The 19,873-nt window shown below is 33.5% G+C and overlaps 1 protein-coding gene across 1 annotated transcript; it reads right to left on the bottom strand.

Moving 5' to 3' along the window:
* Nucleotides 1-8,370: 8,370 nt before the first annotated feature.
* Nucleotides 8,371-19,563, bottom strand: LOC104907195 (sec-independent protein translocase protein TATC, chloroplastic). The gene is made up of 4 exons (XM_010696089.4): nucleotides 19,210-19,563; nucleotides 15,719-16,002; nucleotides 10,212-10,502; nucleotides 8,371-8,820 (listed from the first exon to the last, which is right to left on the bottom strand). Exons 1-4 carry the CDS (start codon nucleotides 19,445-19,447, stop codon nucleotides 8,611-8,613), a joined length of 1,023 nt encoding a protein of 340 aa, XP_010694391.1. The 5' UTR covers nucleotides 19,448-19,563; the 3' UTR covers nucleotides 8,371-8,610.
* Nucleotides 19,564-19,873: the final 310 nt, after the last annotated feature.

The raw sequence follows: 19,873 nt of genomic DNA, 5'->3' as shown, positions 1-19,873 counted from the left end.
ATCATACGTCATGAATTTCGTTTACTTTTTATAATCCCGTGAACTTATCTAATTTGTAAATATGTCCTCCAAAGATAAACTATATATAAGTTAGATTAGTTTCACAAAATAAAAAATAAAAACGAAATTAACAACGTATGACTAGCAACAGGGGTATTGTGCATTAAAAAACATAAGTTGAAGGATATTGTACAAAATTTAAAAAAAGTTAGGGCATAATGTTAAAAAGAATCTTTTTTTTTCACTAGGGACCCTATAGTAAGATGAGGCCCTGCCAAATCGGAACCTCTTACATATTAACCCGGTCTGAATTTGCGGGCAGACACTTTGAGAGTGGAGGGACGGTAAGAAAAACCCTCTCCAAAAGTGCCCCTAGTGGGGATCGAATCCCCAACCTTGAGGTTGGCAGGTTCTTCCTTACCACTAGGTCAAGCTTAGCTTGGTGGTACTTGTTGTATTTGGCTTTTTGGAGTTTCATGTATCAAGAAAAAAAAAGACATTTCCTAAACTTATTTATTGGGTTACTAAATGCACCCATTTACTAAACGCAACCCTCATAACTATTATTATCATATTTTATATAAAAATAAACCTTCTCTCTAAAAAAATTATCTTCTCCTCCTTGCTATAGTTAGAGAAACATAAATTACAGTAGACATAATTGACAAATTTGAATTTGATACTCAATGAATGGTTATTTTGACGCAAATGAACTTCAATTTGATGTAAGTAATTCTTTTTTATTTTCCTTCTGTAACCAATCAATTTCATGCAAAATTCAGGAAGTACTTAGCACTATTTCATGCAATACTCAAGAAATAGATTACTATGTTCATGCAAATTGAACGAAACAGATTAAATTGTTTCTTGGTGATTCTATGAAACAGATATAGTTGTTTCGTGCAAATGGTATGAAACAATGTAATATGTTTCATAGGGTTTGCACGAAATAGGTTAAATTGTTGTGTTTATTGCATGAAGTACTTTACTCGATGTCATGTGATTTTTCCAAAGTGGTGCCCTAATTTCGTTTGATTTATGTAAAATAGGTTAAGTTGTGATTTATGTGAAATATGTTCTTGGGATTTGTACCAAAAAACATATTTTGTGTGTTTGTGAAATCAATTTTGGTATAATTGATGATGTTAATCTAAATTTATGATTAGGCTTAAAAGATTTTTATTTTGTTGTTTTTATAAATTTTCAGGATGATATTCATGTTGTAGAGGTCAAGGAGAATACACCTGATTATAGTGAGTTTTTCACCACGACAACTATATTTTCCACTCGAAAAGTATTTTGTGATTGGATTATTGAAGTGGGTAGGGTGCAAAATTTGTGATAATCATTGTCTGATCACAATATGGTGAAGGGCAAGGCTTGAGAAATGCAAAACTTATCCTCACTTGTGAGAGAAGCGGACTATATAGACTATATAAGTCTGCAGAACCTGTAGATGTGGAAAGTTTACCGGTACGAAAAAAAAAAGATTGTGTCCTTTTCGACTTCAAGCAAAGGAACGTGTTGCTGGTGGTTGGAGCTTGTATGTCACTAATGGCAAGCAAATTAAAAGCATGATCTCCCAAATTACAATGAGGATAGTGCGATTATTTGCAGGTTAAGTAAACATGAACTCAATTTGGTAAAAGAATTAACTAAATCTCATGTATCGCCTAGTCAAATCATGAAAATTATTAGTATGGTGGATGAAGAGACTTTAACTATAGTGAAGAATATTTATAATGTCTGTCACAAGTTAAAAATTAAGGCAATGTGTGACGGGTCTGTGATGCAACAACTGATGAAGTGATTGTTGGATGTTACCATATTACTATGACTTAATTCTTCACATACCATCTACCTCAGCTCATGAGAATATCAAGACTCCTGAAACCTAGTACTAATGGAGACAGACAAGAGAACCATAATCCTAGTCATGAAAACAAATTCAAATATCTTAAACATATACTTTTTTGCTTCTAGATTAACACAATAATTTATCCACCTCTAACAAAAGCTATGATGCCCAAACTCAAACATGAGTGTTGATGTAATCCCTCATAATTTTATGAATTTTATAAATATATATTTATATATTTTCATATTTAAATAATCTATTTTTTAGAATGTTGACTATTTGAAAGTCAAAATAATTATTTAATAATTTTAAACAATCAACTATTTTATTTAGTCATATTCGAAAATTATTTAAATAGTTTAAACATCTTTGAATTGTAGTGCAATGGATTTTAAAATGGGTTAGAGGAACCCAACTATGCTCAAGTACCAAATTATTAAATGATTATTAAAAGTCCAAACACATTTCACTAAGCCCATAAGAATTAACTATATAAATCCCAAAAAATTCCAAATTCAAAATTCCCACACTTTAAACACTCACCCTAAATTTTCTCTCCTATCTTTTCTTTCTCTCTCTCCTCTCCCACGACTCTCTCTCTCTCTCTCTCTCTTCCTTCGGCTCTCCTCTTCTCTCGGTGCTACGACCACCACCACACTGTCGGCCGCTGCCGCCACCAGCAGCTAGTGTAACACCCCGATAATTCTCTCTTTTCATAAATAACTTTCTAATATAAAACTTAGAGAATTACCCAGGCATTATCGCCCGTGTGATAACGTATCGGCTTATTCAGAATTTTGCAGCGGAAAACAATTTACTAAAAACCAACTTTATTAAAACTCGCTAAATAAAAGACAAGGGTTTGAAACTTAAATACACCAGCTTAAATAATCCACAATCTGAAATAAATATGTTCCTATGAAAGCATAAGTTAAACTACGCTATATATATATATATATATATATATTATAATATATATAATATATATATATATATATATATATATATATATATATATATAGCCTCTCCACTCCAGATTCCCAATGTGATGCACATCTGCGAACCTGTAATGTCAATGCAATATCGACTCTGCTCACTAGAAGGATCATCACAGGATCAATAAGGCAATGCCATGATCACACACACAAACAGCACGTAATCAGCAAAGCTGAGTACTACATATCAAATATAAATATTCCTAAACATGATACTAAACAATAACGTATAGGAATAAATAATAAATAATCATATAATAAACTGCAGGCAACTTTTACTGAACTAAACTTAAAACATCATTTTAATTACTTTAATGGAATAATTATTGGACGAGTTGACTTAACTACTAATGTGAAATGCGGGCGCGACTCCGCATTTCAGAGTGACCTGCGATATCGAGGAACCTTTGAAATAAAAGAGGGATGGTGATCAATCCATTCATAGAAAAGCCATGGGCTACCACCATGTACTCCAACCCTTAGTGTCCAACTCTAGACGTGCACCAGTCTAAAGCCTATAACTTATTCTCGTTACACTTTATGTTACTTGTGTTGACACTTACAGACAAGTAACACATAATTTATAATCAAACATTCATAACATAACTTCTTTTATCTTTGGATTAACAAGTGATCACAACTTACAATCCAAGACTACTCCATTCCTTTTATTCTTTACTCACTTACTTGTTGAACCTAGCCAACAATAAACTTTACCTTTATATAGATATAAATTGTAACTTACCAAATAAGGTCCACGGCCCTCATAAGATAATAAAATGATACTTCTCATGAATACATGCATTACCTGATTCACTTAATATATACTAATTCTTATATGAATTAATAAATAAACTAACTTAACATGCTTGCATCAATGATTCCATACAAACATTTTAATCTGATAATCATAATCAATACTAGATCACATGTTGCACACAGGCATATAATATGTAAAATAATTCCAGAAATCACATATATGAACAATTAGGTTCCTATACATGATACTAAAAATTTAAACCTTCCTTAAACATGCTTCTAAACCACATAGCACGTAATAATGTACGTACCTTGTATATACTAGCATGTAGGCCACTTTTAAATCGTTAAAAGTCTCCTACAACGTAATCTCCACCTAGAAAATAAAGTAACTACAATTAATAACTTGAACCAAAAATTACAGCAGCTTTAAAACGATCAAAACCCCTTAAAACACGTTTTAAAAATCGTTTTTAAGTTCCAAACTTAAGTTATTTTTAATTCCTAGTATAGTACCACTATTCTAGCAATTAAAAATCCTTAAAAACTCCATATATACTTCTTTTCTGAAATTACAGCACTTTTGAAATTTAATAACTCTTCTGAAAATATGTACAACATATTTAAAATTACGTACTAAACAAATCTCATAGTTTATAATATATTTCTGTAGTTTCTAGCAAATAAAAACCCTAAAAACTCTTATTTTTATGATTAAAACTAAAAATAAACTCAATATAATAAATCTGAAATTTATTATAATATAAACTATAAAAACCGAAATTATATATATATATATATATATAATAATAATAATAATAATAATAATAATAATAATAATAATAATAATAAAAACAGTAATTTAATTGGTAAACATGCTAAATAATAATAAAATAACATAAAAACTAGTCTTTTAACGGAATCTTAGGAAGGAAGAAATAAAACAACCGACGACAAGGAGGAAAGAACAGCGCCGGCGGCAACAGCAGCAGCAGACTTTCGGTTCTTGGGAAGGATTTGTGACGTTTCTTGTTGAACAAGAAACGTTACTTGAAGAAGAAGAAAAGAAATTTGAGAGAGAAAGGCCGAAGGAATGACGCACGAGGAAGAGAGAGAAAAGTCGAAGGAAGGGAGAGAGAAAGTGACGTGAGTTTTTGAGAAAAATAATGTGTAGGGTGAAAATTTTGGATTTTTAGGATATTTATATAAAGGCTTCCCTTTATGGGCTTAGGAAAATAGATTATAATTAATAAAACTTGATGACTAATAAGATGGACAATTTAAGACTTTAGTCATCAACATGACTCTTTCCTTTTATATCCTTTTAGGATTTTCGATTACATTAAACTTCTTTTTCAATATACTTTAATATGTAAAACCTTTATTAAAACATGCTTAATTAAAATATTTCTAATTTTATTAAGCTATGAAAAATAATTTCATTTGACTTGTAAAATAGTCAACCCTTTTTAAATAGTCAAATCATTTTCCAAACTCATTTGGATTTAAATATAACTATATAAATACTTAAATATATTTATAAAAATTCTTTAAAATTGTGGGGGATCACAGCTAGCGCTGCACCTCCTCGGCATTGTCTTCCTCCCTTCTCTCTTCTCTTTGGTTTATTTCTTACTTCTCTATTTTATGTAATATTAAGTTTGTGTTTTTAAGGATTGATTTAATGTTTTCATGATTAAAGATTATAGTTTGATGATTTAAACATAAATTTCAGATTATGTAAATTATATGATGAAGTAATTAAATTTCATATTTATTTATTATGTTTAAACTAAGGTTTTAAGTATCAAAGTATGGATTTTTAGGGTTTTATGAGTTGGAAATTGTAGTACTATATTATAGTTTATGAAAATTGAATACTCATATGCTTATGATTATGTTTAAGCATGTTTCAAAAATTTACGTTAGTAATGCGTATTTTCATATGACTTATAATAATATCAATCAAGGTAGATAATATGTATTATTTGTACCATTTGCTAATTTTTAATTAATGTCTACATGAATACAACTAAAATAGAATACCATCTCATAAAAGACATTATAATATATGCTAAATTTCATTTGGTCTAAAAATTAGCCCACGACGGAGGAGAGTTTGACCATATACAAGCTCGACAGTGTTCCATCCTGAAACCAATTGGTAAAAGATGGGTAATCCACCAATCTTATATGTTAGTCATATTGTCTCTATTTTTTAATGTGGGATAATATTTTCGACTTACATGTGGGTTATACTTTTTACAAGTCAATTTTTTTTGAAACAAAATGTAGATGCTCAAATGAATCTGAAAGCTCAAGGTTTGAAACATACAATTAAAGATAACACAAGCACTGTTGACCAAGGAAATGATGCTATTACATAAATAAAAGCTGCCTATGAAAAGGTAGTAAAAGTTGTAGCAATACTAAGACATCATTCGCATGAAAGTTTGACAACTAAAGGCCTATTAGTTAAGATCCTAAATAACTGTGGAATTGTCTAAATTGTAGGTATGAAGATTTCAACTTATATGTGGGTTATACGACTCTTAACAATATCTAAATTTATTACGACACAAATTTTCAGAATGGAAAGTAGATGCTCATATGAATATGAAAGCTCATGCTTTGAAATATACAATTAAAGATAACACAAGTACTTCTGACCAAGGTAATTATGCTACTAAAGATATAAAAGTTGTCACTAAAAAGGTAAAAGTTGTAGTACTACTAAGGTATCATTTGCTTGAAAGTTCAATAACTAAAGAATTGTGAGATAGTCTAAATGATAGATATGGACGTTATAGGTGTGTAAAAATAATGTTTTAGCCTACCCAATTTTTAAATGTATTTTGGTTCGAAATAAAATTGTCAATCAATTTTCAGTAAAAATTAAACCAAAACAAATAAGAGCTTAAAGTTTGGGGTGAATTTCCTTATTTTATTCAATGGAATATTAAATTGCATGCACATAGTTCTATTAATTGAAGAAATAGAAAATTTTGTTAAAGGTTGGTTTTTTTAACATATAAGATCTATTTTTGTATCGTCACTTAATTAAGTCGCAAGACTGATAGGTTCCTAGATCGGTTGTCCAAATTATGATATTAGGCGTGATTTAACTAAATTGCATGTCTGATGGAGCAAATAATAAAATAGTAGTGATCATGCAATTGTAATTAAAAAGGCATAAGAATATCCAAAGCATTCGAGACATTCAAATAATTATGAGAAGGAGATTAGGAAGAACATACAAATATTTAGTAAGATGCTTTTATAAATTCAATTCCTACATCATGAAAATGAAATGGTTAGTAAAAAGGAATTAAAATTGAAATTGACCGTCAAGAATTATACCTTTGTCATCTAGCTAGGTCTAACTCTAAGAACGTTGGAGGAATCAATCTTTAGCCTTGGAAAGGGGGAAGAATTTGAGTGAGGATTCGAAGAAAAAGGAAGAATGAAGATTCTTCATTGAAGAACATACAAATATTTAGTAAGATGCTTTTATAAATTCAATTCCTACATCATGAAAATGAAATGGTTAGTAAAAAGGAATTAAAATTGAAATTGACCGTCAAGAATTATACCTTTGTCATCTAGCTAGGTCTAACTCTAAGAACGTTGGAGGAATCAATCTTTAGCTTTGGAAAGGGGGAAGAATTTGAGTGAGGATTCGAAGAAAAAGGAAGAATGAAGATTCTTCATTGAAGAACATACAAATATTTAGTAAGATGCTTTTATAAATTCAATTCCTACATCATGAAAATGAAATGGTTAGTAAAAAGGAATTAAAATTGAAATTGACCGTCAAGAATTATACCTTTGTCATCTAGCTAGGTCTAACTCTAAGAACGTTGGAGGAATCAATCTTTAGCTTTGGAAAGGGGGAAGAATTTGAGTGAGGATTCGAAGAAAAAGGAAGAATGAAGATTCTTCATTGAAGAACATACAAATATTTAGTAAGATGCTTTTATAAATTCAATTCCTACATCATGAAAATGAAATGGTTAGTAAAAAGGAATTAAAATTGAAATTGACCGTCAAGAATTGTACCTTTGTCATCTAGGTCTAACTCTAAGAACGTTGGAGGAATCAATCTTTAACCTTGGAAAGGGGGAAGAATTTGAGTGAGGATTCAAAGAAAAAGGAAGAATGAAGATTCTTCATTGAATATCTTTGAATATTTGAACAAAGTTTGAATGTAATTTGAGAGGTTCTTTAAGTGTTTATATTTGTATTGTATAATATGTAAAGTCTATGGGAAAATATGAGGTAAAACAGTGTTATTTATAGGAGAAACAGGATTAGGGTTTTGAAAAAAACTGTCACGAAGAAAAGAGAAATGTGTGCCTGACACACTATTCCTGCACTTAACGTAGATAAGTTATGCATGGCATGGAAGAGGAGCATCTCCTTAATTGGTGTTGTCGTGATCTAGATGTGGTGGAGGCGGTCGTGAGCCATGTTGTATGGCAAGTGGCGTGTGATGGGAACGATGGTATTCAATGGCGATTGAGGACATTTGGCTATTAAAAGAGGATAGGGTTTGAGGGGGAGAGAAAGGATAGGTGTTAGGGTGGTGGTGGGCGTAGATATAGGAGATGCATTAAACCTATGTTAATGTATGTTAGGTCATTAACTAGATCAAGTTATAATGACAATTTTGTAATGAATGTAAGTATAACTTGTCATTTTGAGCTTGATTGCAATTATAACATATTCAAATAAGGTAAATGTTAGTCGGTGTTACGCTTATTGAAAAATGGAGGAAATATATATCATTTCTTCCTCTGGTACCTTAGGTTGAATAAGAAATCTTTTCCACTCTTTGGGAAAAGTAATTTAAAGTCTATAAAAACCCATGTAAATGTATAGCATCTAATATAACAGATATTCCTAATCCTACCAAATATCAATACAATAAAAGATGAATTAACTACTATATACTAGGCATCAGCAGAACCTCACACTCTATATGGCCTGGTTCAGCAACTAACCACCAGTGAGCTTTACCATCCACGCGCCTCCAAGATAAAGCCCCAGAAGTGGCCCTGCTAGAAGCATTTGTGTGAGAGGATCAGTAGATGGTGTAGCCACAGCAGCTACGACGACTGCGCCTACCACAACATATCTCCAAACGGATAGCATTTTATCTCCAGAAACCAAGCCGGTCTGTCCCAGCAGAAGTTGAATTACTGGAACCTGTAATTAACAATAGATGATTATAAATGGCTCCTTCCCACATAAATGTAACCGGAGAACACGTTTCTAGTTGCATCTACAATGCACCTGTATAACAACCAACCCTTTGGCTATAAACGGTTTCTTTGGTAGATTCTAATAAAAGGCAGTTATAGCAATGAGTTTATAAGTAACTTTGCAAGGAAAGTCCTGTAACAGTGTCCATTGTAACATTGGTCCACCTTAATTATAAGTATTTTTCATAAACTTCCATTACCACTTTAAAACTATCTCTACAGGTGAATGGAATTCATGACAAAACTCACATATTTTGGGGATACTTGGAGATGGGGTTGCATCACCAGGCTTCAGTTGCGAAAATTAAATATAAGTGCATTACCATCAAAGATAAAGTAGGGAAAAAGACCCAGATAGAGAAAACCAAAACCAAAACCAAAATTAGAAAAGAACACATGGACTAGAATGAGAAAGGAAGAATTCAAGAAAAGCTACAATAAGAACCCTGTGGCCGACATATGCAATGAAGATTTTAGAGCACCACAAAGGGTATGAAAGTCTACTGTTGGTGATCTTTAATTTGAAATTCATATTCACCACCATCTCTTATCACTTGATCATTTCAAAGATTTTCGCCCACGCTTGTGCTTTCTTCACTTGATCATGAATTGACATCTTTTCTAGACAGTAGGCATCAAGCTGCCTTCCCTATTCGTGCTTGAACCACCTAAGATATCATCTTCACTTATTTCTTTTCTAGTTCCTACTCGCTATTATGCAAAATAATGCATCCAACAGAGCAACTTATCTCAGTAAACAAGGCATGTTTTATTGTCCAATATCCATCAACTAAGAAAACAAGGTATATAGTAGTTGAACACTGACACATTCCTTCCAAGGTTAATCATCATGTCACACAAAACTCCAAGTACACAAAATGTGGCATTAAGGTATAAATGTAAATTATTTCCTTCCACTAAAGGTAAGTCTCAAAGTTGGACAGTCACGTACGTACTAGACAGCATGATAATGTTTGCTTAAAAATTGGAAAACAGTAATTTCGCTATTTCCCCGTCTTCTTGACCAAAACCCATTTCCAGTTTCTAATTTTATTTGGAACCAGAGTTTTGTAAGGTTTAGGGTTTTCTTTAGCTGCTTCCAACAAAGTATTGCTGGCAAACTCCATACTTGCGTATCACTGGATGTTTGTGTTTGTGTGCAACAAAAGCAATGAAATCAACAGCAGGTTTAAATAAAATTGTCATGGAAAGGGTCTAAAGTTTAATAGATATAATGTCCAATCTGAAAATCTTCCTAATATGCTAATACAGTACATAATGCATGCTGACAATTCTAAATACAACTCTATCTGAAGCATAAACCCAGAAGATTACCTGGAAAGAAATCCCAGTGCTGAACATGAGTACCAGCACAAATTCAAAATATTGATCAATAGACCAAATTGATTCAACAGCCCCTTCTGCATATGTCACAAAGAAGTTCAGTGCTGCTGGGGTGAGAACGAAATAGGAGAAGGTAAGACCAGCATAGAATAGCACAGAGGAGCCCAAGACAATAGGTCCTAGAAATCTTCTTTCCGCCCTAGTAAGACCAGGAAGAACAAATGCGATGATCTCATATAGAATCACTGGGCTCCCTAGAAGAAGACCACAATATCCAGCAACCTGAAGCACACAGAAAATATTGTCAATAGTCAAGCAAGTCTAAGCATGATTCAGATTTGGGTGCGTTCCTTTCACCTTAAAACGATAAAAGTTTCAGGTCTAATAAGTTCAGCTAAGTTCCAATAAATTTTTACTTCAATAAGCAAAAAGTTCCAAATTTTTTAATGAGTTCCAATTAGTTTCAATAACTTCTAATAAGTTTAGATTAGTCTACTTTAGATAAGTTCAGGAAAAATTAAGGTGGAGGAGAACGCACCCTTAATTATCAAACAGGTTAGGACTTAGTAGGCTTCATAACAAGCTGAATGTTATTAAATATTAACATTCAGCAGCATGTATCAGCAGAAGAACAAGGTAAACAAGGTTCAACAGAGATTCTAAGTCTCTAAGAAGGGCTCCACACATACAACAGTTAAATGGGATCTTTCATATAATTTCCTTACAGCTTCTTATTCTCCAAACAGTGAGGCATTCATAGCTGTAGCATTGTGGGCATGCATTTGGCGAACGGGGGGAGCAGGACTTTTTATTACTCAACAGGTCTTTCATGACCTAAAAGAAAGGGTTGAATTACACAGGGCAAGCAACTGTATAACTGAACAGAGATCCAGATCCAGTTCATAGAAGGAAACCTATGAGTGATAAACACTTATGCTCAAATATGAAGAAAGACTTGTCCAGAATCAGCAGTTGGTATGAAAAGCTTCTGTCCAAAGATACATGGGAACCCCGGAATGAAAAAGCAGAAGTATCTACTCGTTACGGAATCTTAGGTTAGGTGTCAGTCCAAGGACAGCAATCCAATTACTTCGTTTCAAAAGCCCTTTTCTAGTATAGAATTGGAAGCTCGTGAAAGTTTCGAAGCATGATTATAGGATAGGTCAAAAAATTGCCGACATAATGCATAGGGAAACACGTTCAGTTGAAAGAAAAATTTCCATAATTGCTTACAAAAAAATCAGAAACTCAGTAACTGGGGAAGCTCTTAAGGCAAGGTAGCCCTACCTCTTTCACACCGCTTTCACAGTCCAAGGGAGAGCTCAACTCATAATTGGCTTACTATTATTAAGAAGACAAGAAATTTTCTAAAATACTGTAATCAGCCGGAGGTAATCGTTTAGTATTAGTGTTTCCATATCCAGTTGCAAGTAACACGGTGTTCAAGTTCAACTCTAATACACTACCAGGCTGATTTCTTATCTACAAACCTGCAACAAATCTTATCAGAGTGCCTATTCTGTTGAAACTTGACCTTCTCAGGTAAAATCTTTCCAAGATAATCTGGTCTGCAAGACATTGTTGACAAAATATCATTGCAACTTTCTACGACTTCATCATCCATCTCTCCAGCCATGGAAGTTTGAGTTTCTATTACCCTTAACCCTGTCCATTTGCTTCTGCTAATCATTAAACTACCTTCAGAACCAAGTTCCTACCAAAGATTAATAGCATCACCAAACTCCCAGCATACTTCAACAACCAATAGAACACCCGATTATTATTATAATTAGACTTTTTTTTCAAAACTGTCAACTCTAATTGCCACGATTAGAAGCTTAAGGCCCCCCAAAATATCTTTCTAACCATATCAAAATGGCTAAATGAACTATCTAAGCTTCTACCTTTTAATAAAGTAGTGGACGGTCACTGCATTTTTAAAGTTAAAGGTGCACTGGAAAGAGCTTCGCTACTATTATATGGATAAGGCTACAAATATGCATCCCCCTCAGCCTACTATGGGTGAGCCATGTGATGCACGAGCATCACGTTCTAACAAGATGATGATCCAATTAAAATAAGATAATTGCAAATTTACGATTATTAATTGTGTTCAGGGGCTAGCACTCTCTTATGTGAGATCATATCTAAAGCTGTCATTTACCCATATTATTGAATGACCCAATAGTAAAATAGTCTACTTTCAAATAATCTCATATGCTAACCAAAAAATATTTGTCACTCACAAGATCTAAACAAAATCCAAACTCAACTAAATAAAAGCTAATTTTGTCACAAGAATCGGGAAAAAGAAATGTTAAAAAAATTCCTAAGCTGACAGTTGTTGAATTTAACTGAAGATGTCTTGAGCAATGTAAAACGTACACTCAAAAAGTTTGCCATTATCTTCTCTTCTTGCAACCGAATGAAGATAGTGAATTTTAATCTCTTCTGTTAGGATAGATTTAGGATATATCTATCGAGAAGTGTCTACCTAGACATATCTATCTAGAAGTATTTATTTAGAGATAACATTTGTTAGTATTATATTTAGTTTAAGATATGTTTTCATAGTTCTACTTCAGTTAGGTTTTATATGATGTACTATAAATACCCCTTTTGGGTTAATTATAATACGAACATTTCCCCCTTGAATCTATTTTGTCACAATTGTAAATGTAAAAAAAAAAATTATAAGATTTTTTTAAAAAAAATCAGACATCAGGTCATCAAAATAGCCCTTCTGCAAATCTATATATACATCTAAAACCCAAAGCAAACAAAGACCATGCTGCCACATGTTCTCCCCCTCTCAAGCAATTGGGACAAATTAAATTACTTCCTCCGTTTCAATTTAGTTGTGACACTTTTTATTTCAGGAAGTTTTAATTTAGTTGTGACACTTCTATTTTGGATAATAACTTCTATCTATCTCTCTCCTATCACATGAGACTCTTTTATTTTCTTTCTCTATCTCTCTCCTCTCCAAAAATTGCCTAGGAGTCCGTGATTTTAAAAGTGTCGCAACTAAATTGAAACGGAGGAAGTATAAAAATGTGTGTGTTAAGACTCGAACCCACAACCTCGCCTATGAGATATAAATAGGCTAACCAACTAATCTACAAGCTCATATTAATATTTTTATTGAATGTAAAAGTAATTATGCTTCTTAAGTTGACACACAAATTGGACTCCTAATTTAATTGACCTATCAAGTAAATGAGTAATATATTAATATATCCTCGTGTTACAAGTTATAGTACCTATTAAGTTTTCCGTTTACCATAATAGTGATAATAAAATATCAAATTAACTTTGCTGCATTATGAAATTTCTAATGGGCCCACCCTTTCACAAAATAAAAAACACAGTATTATCTATCTGAAGGAGAAATTTGAGAAAATATATTGTTGTTATTTTCACTCAATTATAGGTAGGAATGAAAATGGAAGTGCCTTTATGACTTGAAAAACGATATTACAAGCTCTGTCGTGTCGAATCAACTATTTGAAAGATTGATCCATTGTATGATACGAGTTTTTGCAGCAAATTACTATTTGTCTTAAATATATAGACACTTTATAAACTTATGTAGGAGCGATTTATTTCATACAAAAAGTTACCTTTCATACAAGTGATTCATTTAAGATAAACAATTATTCTTTGTTTAAAAATGACTCATTTTGACTCAAAAGAGTGACCCATTTTGCGAAAAGTGAATGGTATAGCAATTAATTTATTATGAACCCTATACTCAATACTAATAGAAAGTTATGAAGTATTGGAGGTCGTCACGTGTAATCTAAATGTATATGTTGATATGGGGGTATGTAATTCAATTGATTTCGTTAAAAATAATGAGCTAATTATACGCAATGACCCGAGGCTTCGTCCGGGGGCAACAACTAGTGACTCTCTAAATCTCCATCCTTTTCATCCTGATCAATTTGGTCACTATCTTCTTGCTCAAAACTGTGGGCAGCCTCAATGAAACTATTAAACAATTTTAACGAATTAACCAAGTCAAGAAAAGAGAGAGAGGGAGAGGGAGAGGGAGATCAGGGAGAAACAGAATTGCAATAGAAGATTTTGAGTCTCATGAGTGAATAAAAGCCCCTTAGAGTTTCAGTTAAAGGCTTTGTTTGGTTGGATATAAAACATTTTCAATGTGAAACACCATTTGCCAATGGAAAACACATCTACGAATTAGTTTTCCTTTGTTTGGTTCTTTACAAGGAAAGTCGAGTGAAAAGGTAAATTGAAAATGGTGCCCAGAGAACGGAGGGGAGAAAAGAAAGAGGAAGATAAGGAGGAGAGGAAGATGGGACAGTCTATTCTTTAGAAAGGAAACTGTTTTCCATCCTTGAGACACTTAGTTCTCATCCTTGGGAAAACTATTTCCACCATGTATAGACCAAACAAAGGATTTCCATTTTCATGTCTCTCCTTTTCTTTCTTTTCCTTTGCATTTGTAGACAAAGACTCATATCTAAGCTCCTCTCTCTTCAATTAGCATGTCCACCATCATTTTTGCCTCACTTTAAGTTTGCCAAGCTCTAATGATTGTCACTTAGCTTTCAGTCAATTGACTGATATTTAGACCCATGACTATTTTAATGTAAACAATAGATCAAAAGTAATTAGGTCATGAAATCAAAGTAAAATAACCAAATATATGGCATGCAAAAACACGTCGCTTTCCCTCTCTCATAATCACACATTTGGCTTTGAGTAGGATACAAATTTTCATACTAGAGTCCATGACGTCTTGTGTCAACTACGATGCTTGTCATTCGGGTAACATAAAAAGAGTGGAGTAGGATACAAATTTGCATGAAATCGAAGGAGTTCGAGTCCTCACCATAAGACATAAGGAGTTCGATACAAGAGGGATCACCATAATGATTTCCTTGCCAAGGAGATGTTTATATGTTCCTCCTTAGCGCTGCAGAGTAGCTCCTATCCTATCTAATGCCCCCTCTTCCCTTCTATCACACCTCGCATCATAAAATACGACCTCCTACTGAAAAGTAAGTCCTCTTCCACCCATCAACTTCTAGAGAACTCTCTCCGCCAGTAGATCCCTTAAAGAAATGCTTTTATAATTGCCCTACTAAAGACTCATATATATATGTCAACAGAAACTCTAAAAAGACACCCAGCGAGAGACGCAAACTCGTAAATTTTGTTGGCCAAACACTGAATTGTTGTTGTTTGGAACAATCAGAACAAAAATAATTATATCGTCTTATATAAACTTATAAACAACAGAACAAGCAATCAAGGAGCGCCATATGGTTCTTATAAAACACATCATCTAATAGATACTGGGTTTGGTTTTTCTCTATTTTCATACATGATATTTCCTCTAGAGGCATGCAAGCAATATGAAGTATGATCCTAAACCATCAAGTGGTGACACCGTGATAGATAAATCCATAATCTCAAAGGAGTTAAGGATTAAATGCTCCACTTTAAAGGCAACAGGTCATTCTAACCTTTAAAGTAGTGAAGAAAAACTCGCCAGGTGCTAGTTGGAGAAAACGAACACCTTGCTCTTTTACAGGAGCTTCAAGTAGTAATATCAATTCCTTTGAAAAAGCAAAGCATCCCAGCATAGTGGCTCCAAGTGCCAAAACAGAGACATAGATTCTCTGCCGTAACTCCTCTAGATGATCAAAAATAGTCATCTCTTTGTCATCAGGGAGAAGATCTTTGCTAGGATAAAGCAAATTGTAGAGGAAACCTTGTCCACCTTCTTGACCAACTTCCTCAGGTTGACCTGAGCCATTAGCCAAAAATCAGATTTAGGAAGCATGAAACTTAATGAGCACAAAACTTATCAACTTCAATGGCATATGGACTAGCAATGACAGGGTAACAGGGAAAACTAGCAGAAAGGCCATCTCTGGAGAATCCTCTATGAAAGAGAAGGCAGGTTAAAATAAGATGAACTATAATTACATAAAGATAGTAGTGAAATATACGTACCCTAAAAGGCTTAAAAAGTAGTAATGCATTATGAGAAACTGACAATAGAGACAATACTGTCATTGTTGACTTTTTATCCAAGATGTATTTTTACCCAATGTTTTTCACTTGAATTATTTCAACATTTTGTAAATTATTTTTGGAAGTACAAATAAATGGTTCAACTACGTCATTATGAACTGTAAATTTTCTAATTGTAACTTACTATATTTGATGGACAACAATGGTAAAAAGTTTATAAGTTTGATCCATAAAGGCTACAAGTCAAACTATCAAAAATACTCTAGAATGAATTATGACCCAATTTAATGATTCAAATGAAAAGTGGCCATTTCTAGTAACAATATCTTCTACCCTTGGCACATACTTCCTTCGCTCTTTTTTAATTGCAACAATGGGATTTTTACACTATTCACTCACCACCCTTTAGCTGTTTATTGTCATTTTTACGTAAGGAAAAATACAGTCATGCGGGGTCTTGTTAGATTCGTCTCGATATATACTCTCAAAGTTTCAAATTTGTATATTTTTACTAAAAAAATTAAATATATTAATAGTTGAAATTGTTCATTGGCAAACGTGAAAACTCAATTGTTGCAATAGAAAAAAGGATAAGTGATATTCAATGAACCACACCTCACCATCACCTCTAAAATACTAAGGATAGTATATTGTCTTTCTGTAACATAGAATTAGAGAATGTGGTACATGGGAAATCGTGTTGAAGCTCTCATGCGCTCTCAAAGTTGGAAGACAATGTGTGATGGCTACAATTTAGACCATAATTTAATTAACTACTGAGTCATGATTTTTCTATTAAATTGTTAATTAAGATAGTATGTAGTTGAATAAATAGATAAATAAAAACTCACTAAGTAACTGCAAGATACCACCCAGGAGATATATTGATTACTGTAACAGAATCTAGGCCCCCAATTAAGTTCACCTACACCAGGCGCCATCTGAAAGGCAAGAGAGGAAATTCAGCAAGTCTCCACATGAGGACAGCAGCAATAATTTGGGAATGATTGGGAAATGACAGCTCATCGTGAGCAGTACCTGGTAGTGGGCTGAATATGGCAGAGCAGGTGGCAAAAGAATTAGGGACAGGAGGATATTTATAGAGAGAAATAGTACAAGCTAGAAGTATAATTAGGCGTGTGATAGAATAACAAAGGCATGAAAAGTATTGGAGAAACTTAGTTGTAGTGGGAGTTCTAAAGGATACTCGAAAGCTTTCTATCTTTTGTATTTGAGTTTTCCTTACAGTAAAATTCTCTTTTCTTTCTATATTTGCTTGCCTGAGTTCTTGTGTTGGTTCTTGTTAGCTACTGTCCATTACAATTACATATGCCAGAAAAGGGTAATGTGCTCACTCAGCGAGCTTGATGACAGCAGGAAATGATGAGGCAATGATAAATGATTGGGATAAGAATATTCTGTTATTTCTAGTACTATTCTTTAGGTGGCAGATTTAGCAGGGCAGAGAATAATACGTGGCTTGTAGTAAGAGGGGGTAGAGCAGTAGCTCAGTAGTATAAGTAGAAGGGTAGGTTGTAATGGAAAGGCATTGAGAGCATTATTCAGTAAGGTAGTATTCGGAGAGACTCACCTCTCAAATGTGAGATTAGTTTTACACTCATACCCTTAGTTGCTTGCTTAACCTTGTGTCCAATCTGAGTATCTAGCACTAACCTAGATTAATTTGAATTTTCTGAGTTTTGACTTGAAAAACCTATGTACAGGCTCAAGTAGGTGATTAATAATATATGATACCCATAATACGCCAACTGTGAGAGGCTTAGGGCACCATAGTATTCCCCTCAATAATTCTGTTAACTCCCATTGTTTATATAGTAAACCCACTAGAAAAAGCAAACTTCAAAATTACAACTTTCAGCTTTTGAAAGTTTGGATTAGGTGCTTAATACTTATGGAAACTTATCTAACTTATTTATCCACAATCTATGCCTAATAGAATAAGGTAAAGTTACCATAAAAAGTAAAGAACCAACTTGCAATCCCTTTCATATCACTCACCCACTAGAAGCAACTAAAGTGGAGTTTGCTTATGTTTTACAGTTTAAGCATCGAGACGCATGAACACATGAGTTAAATTCCCTAAGTTTTAGGGGAAACCTTCCTAAGAATATATACCCAAAAAGCAAATACCTGAAATATCGAATAAGTTGCTATGTAACCTAACAAAACCAGCTCTCACTCCAACCCCTAATATATTCAGTAGAAGCTGGCAACAGTGATCCTCAAGTGCTTTAGTTATTCGCCAGATTTAGGGGTATGGGCAAACTTAAATTTTAAGGAAAGTCAGCAACTCAGCATGATAGAAGTACATGATGTAAGCATCCCCGAAAACTAAGAAAGCCAAGGAATTAAACCCACAATTTCTCCTTTGTTCACAAGATAAAAATGGGCAGCAGCTAGCAAGATTCCCAAATTCACAAATGAGCAGCTGAATCATCTACAATTTACAATGTACTACAAATTTTCGAGATGCAAGTCATTTTTCAAGCTTTCAACAAACTACAGAAGAGGTATATGCTGAACAATAGGTCCTAATACATGGAATATCAGACCAATATGATTCAGTAGGGGGCCATTTACATTCAGTAGATTCAAATCTTCTATTTTCCATCAATTTATAGTCAATAACACTAATACTACTTGAACAACCACCAAGAGATTCTCAAAATCTCATACACATCAAATCACATCAAGCAAATTATCCCCCAACAACAAGAACAACAACAAGAACAACAACAACAACAACAACAACAACAACAACACCGATGAAGCCTTAGTCCCGAGATGATTTGGGATCGGCTAACATGAACCGTCATAAAGAACCGCCCGTCGAAAATGAGACCCCAGTTTAATAAAATTCAGGATTAATATATGCACCAAATATAACAATAAAGTGGGCTAATTTACAAAAACATTAACCAAACAAAGACCAAAAATGAAAAAAAAGAATCCATACTGGGTCTAGCTTCAACAGCTGAGCTGACATCAACTTTACTTGAAAGTTGCTCGTTTCCCTTTAAATTGTCAACAGCAAAGCAAAGAGTGTTGCTAAATTTTCTGGTTGAGAAACGAAAACTAGCAACTTGGCTCGTTGTTGATACAAATTTGGGGAGATTTCGATGCGTTGAATTTAGATTCAAGCAGCAGCTGGTGCTGCTGCTGAAATGTAATTGAGACATTAGAGCACTACTCATTTCGGTTGTACCAAAAATTAAAAGATATCACACTACAGATTTTTGGAACTATGAAGGAAGTGACAGGGTACCGACTACCCAATATTGACTTTTGTCCGTAAAGGGAACTCATAGTCATAGCGGCATAGAGTCGTGAACTCGTGATAAACGCATACCCGTACTCAACTACCTCATGTGAAATTGGGGTATTCGGATTGGATTTAGTTCGGGTCTTGTTGGATTGAGCTATATTTTTTTAGGTCACGCTGTATTTTGTAATGACTAATTAACTTGATTTTGATGATTTGAGATTCATTTATGATCGATTATGTTGGAGTTTATAGTAGAAGGTGGGAATTTATTAAATATATCCCAATCCCTTGTTTGGTATGTTAGTGGGATTAAGTAGGGAATATATTGCTAAATTACAAATTTACCCATTTTAAT

The sequence above is a fragment of the Beta vulgaris genome, chromosome 4 (assembly GCF_026745355.1).
Source record: "Beta vulgaris subsp. vulgaris cultivar EL10 chromosome 4, EL10.2, whole genome shotgun sequence".
NCBI classification, from domain to species: Eukaryota; Viridiplantae; Streptophyta; class Magnoliopsida; order Caryophyllales; family Amaranthaceae; genus Beta; species Beta vulgaris.
Note: the sequence above shows the minus strand (reverse complement) of the source record. Positions and strands in the feature narration are given on the sequence as shown.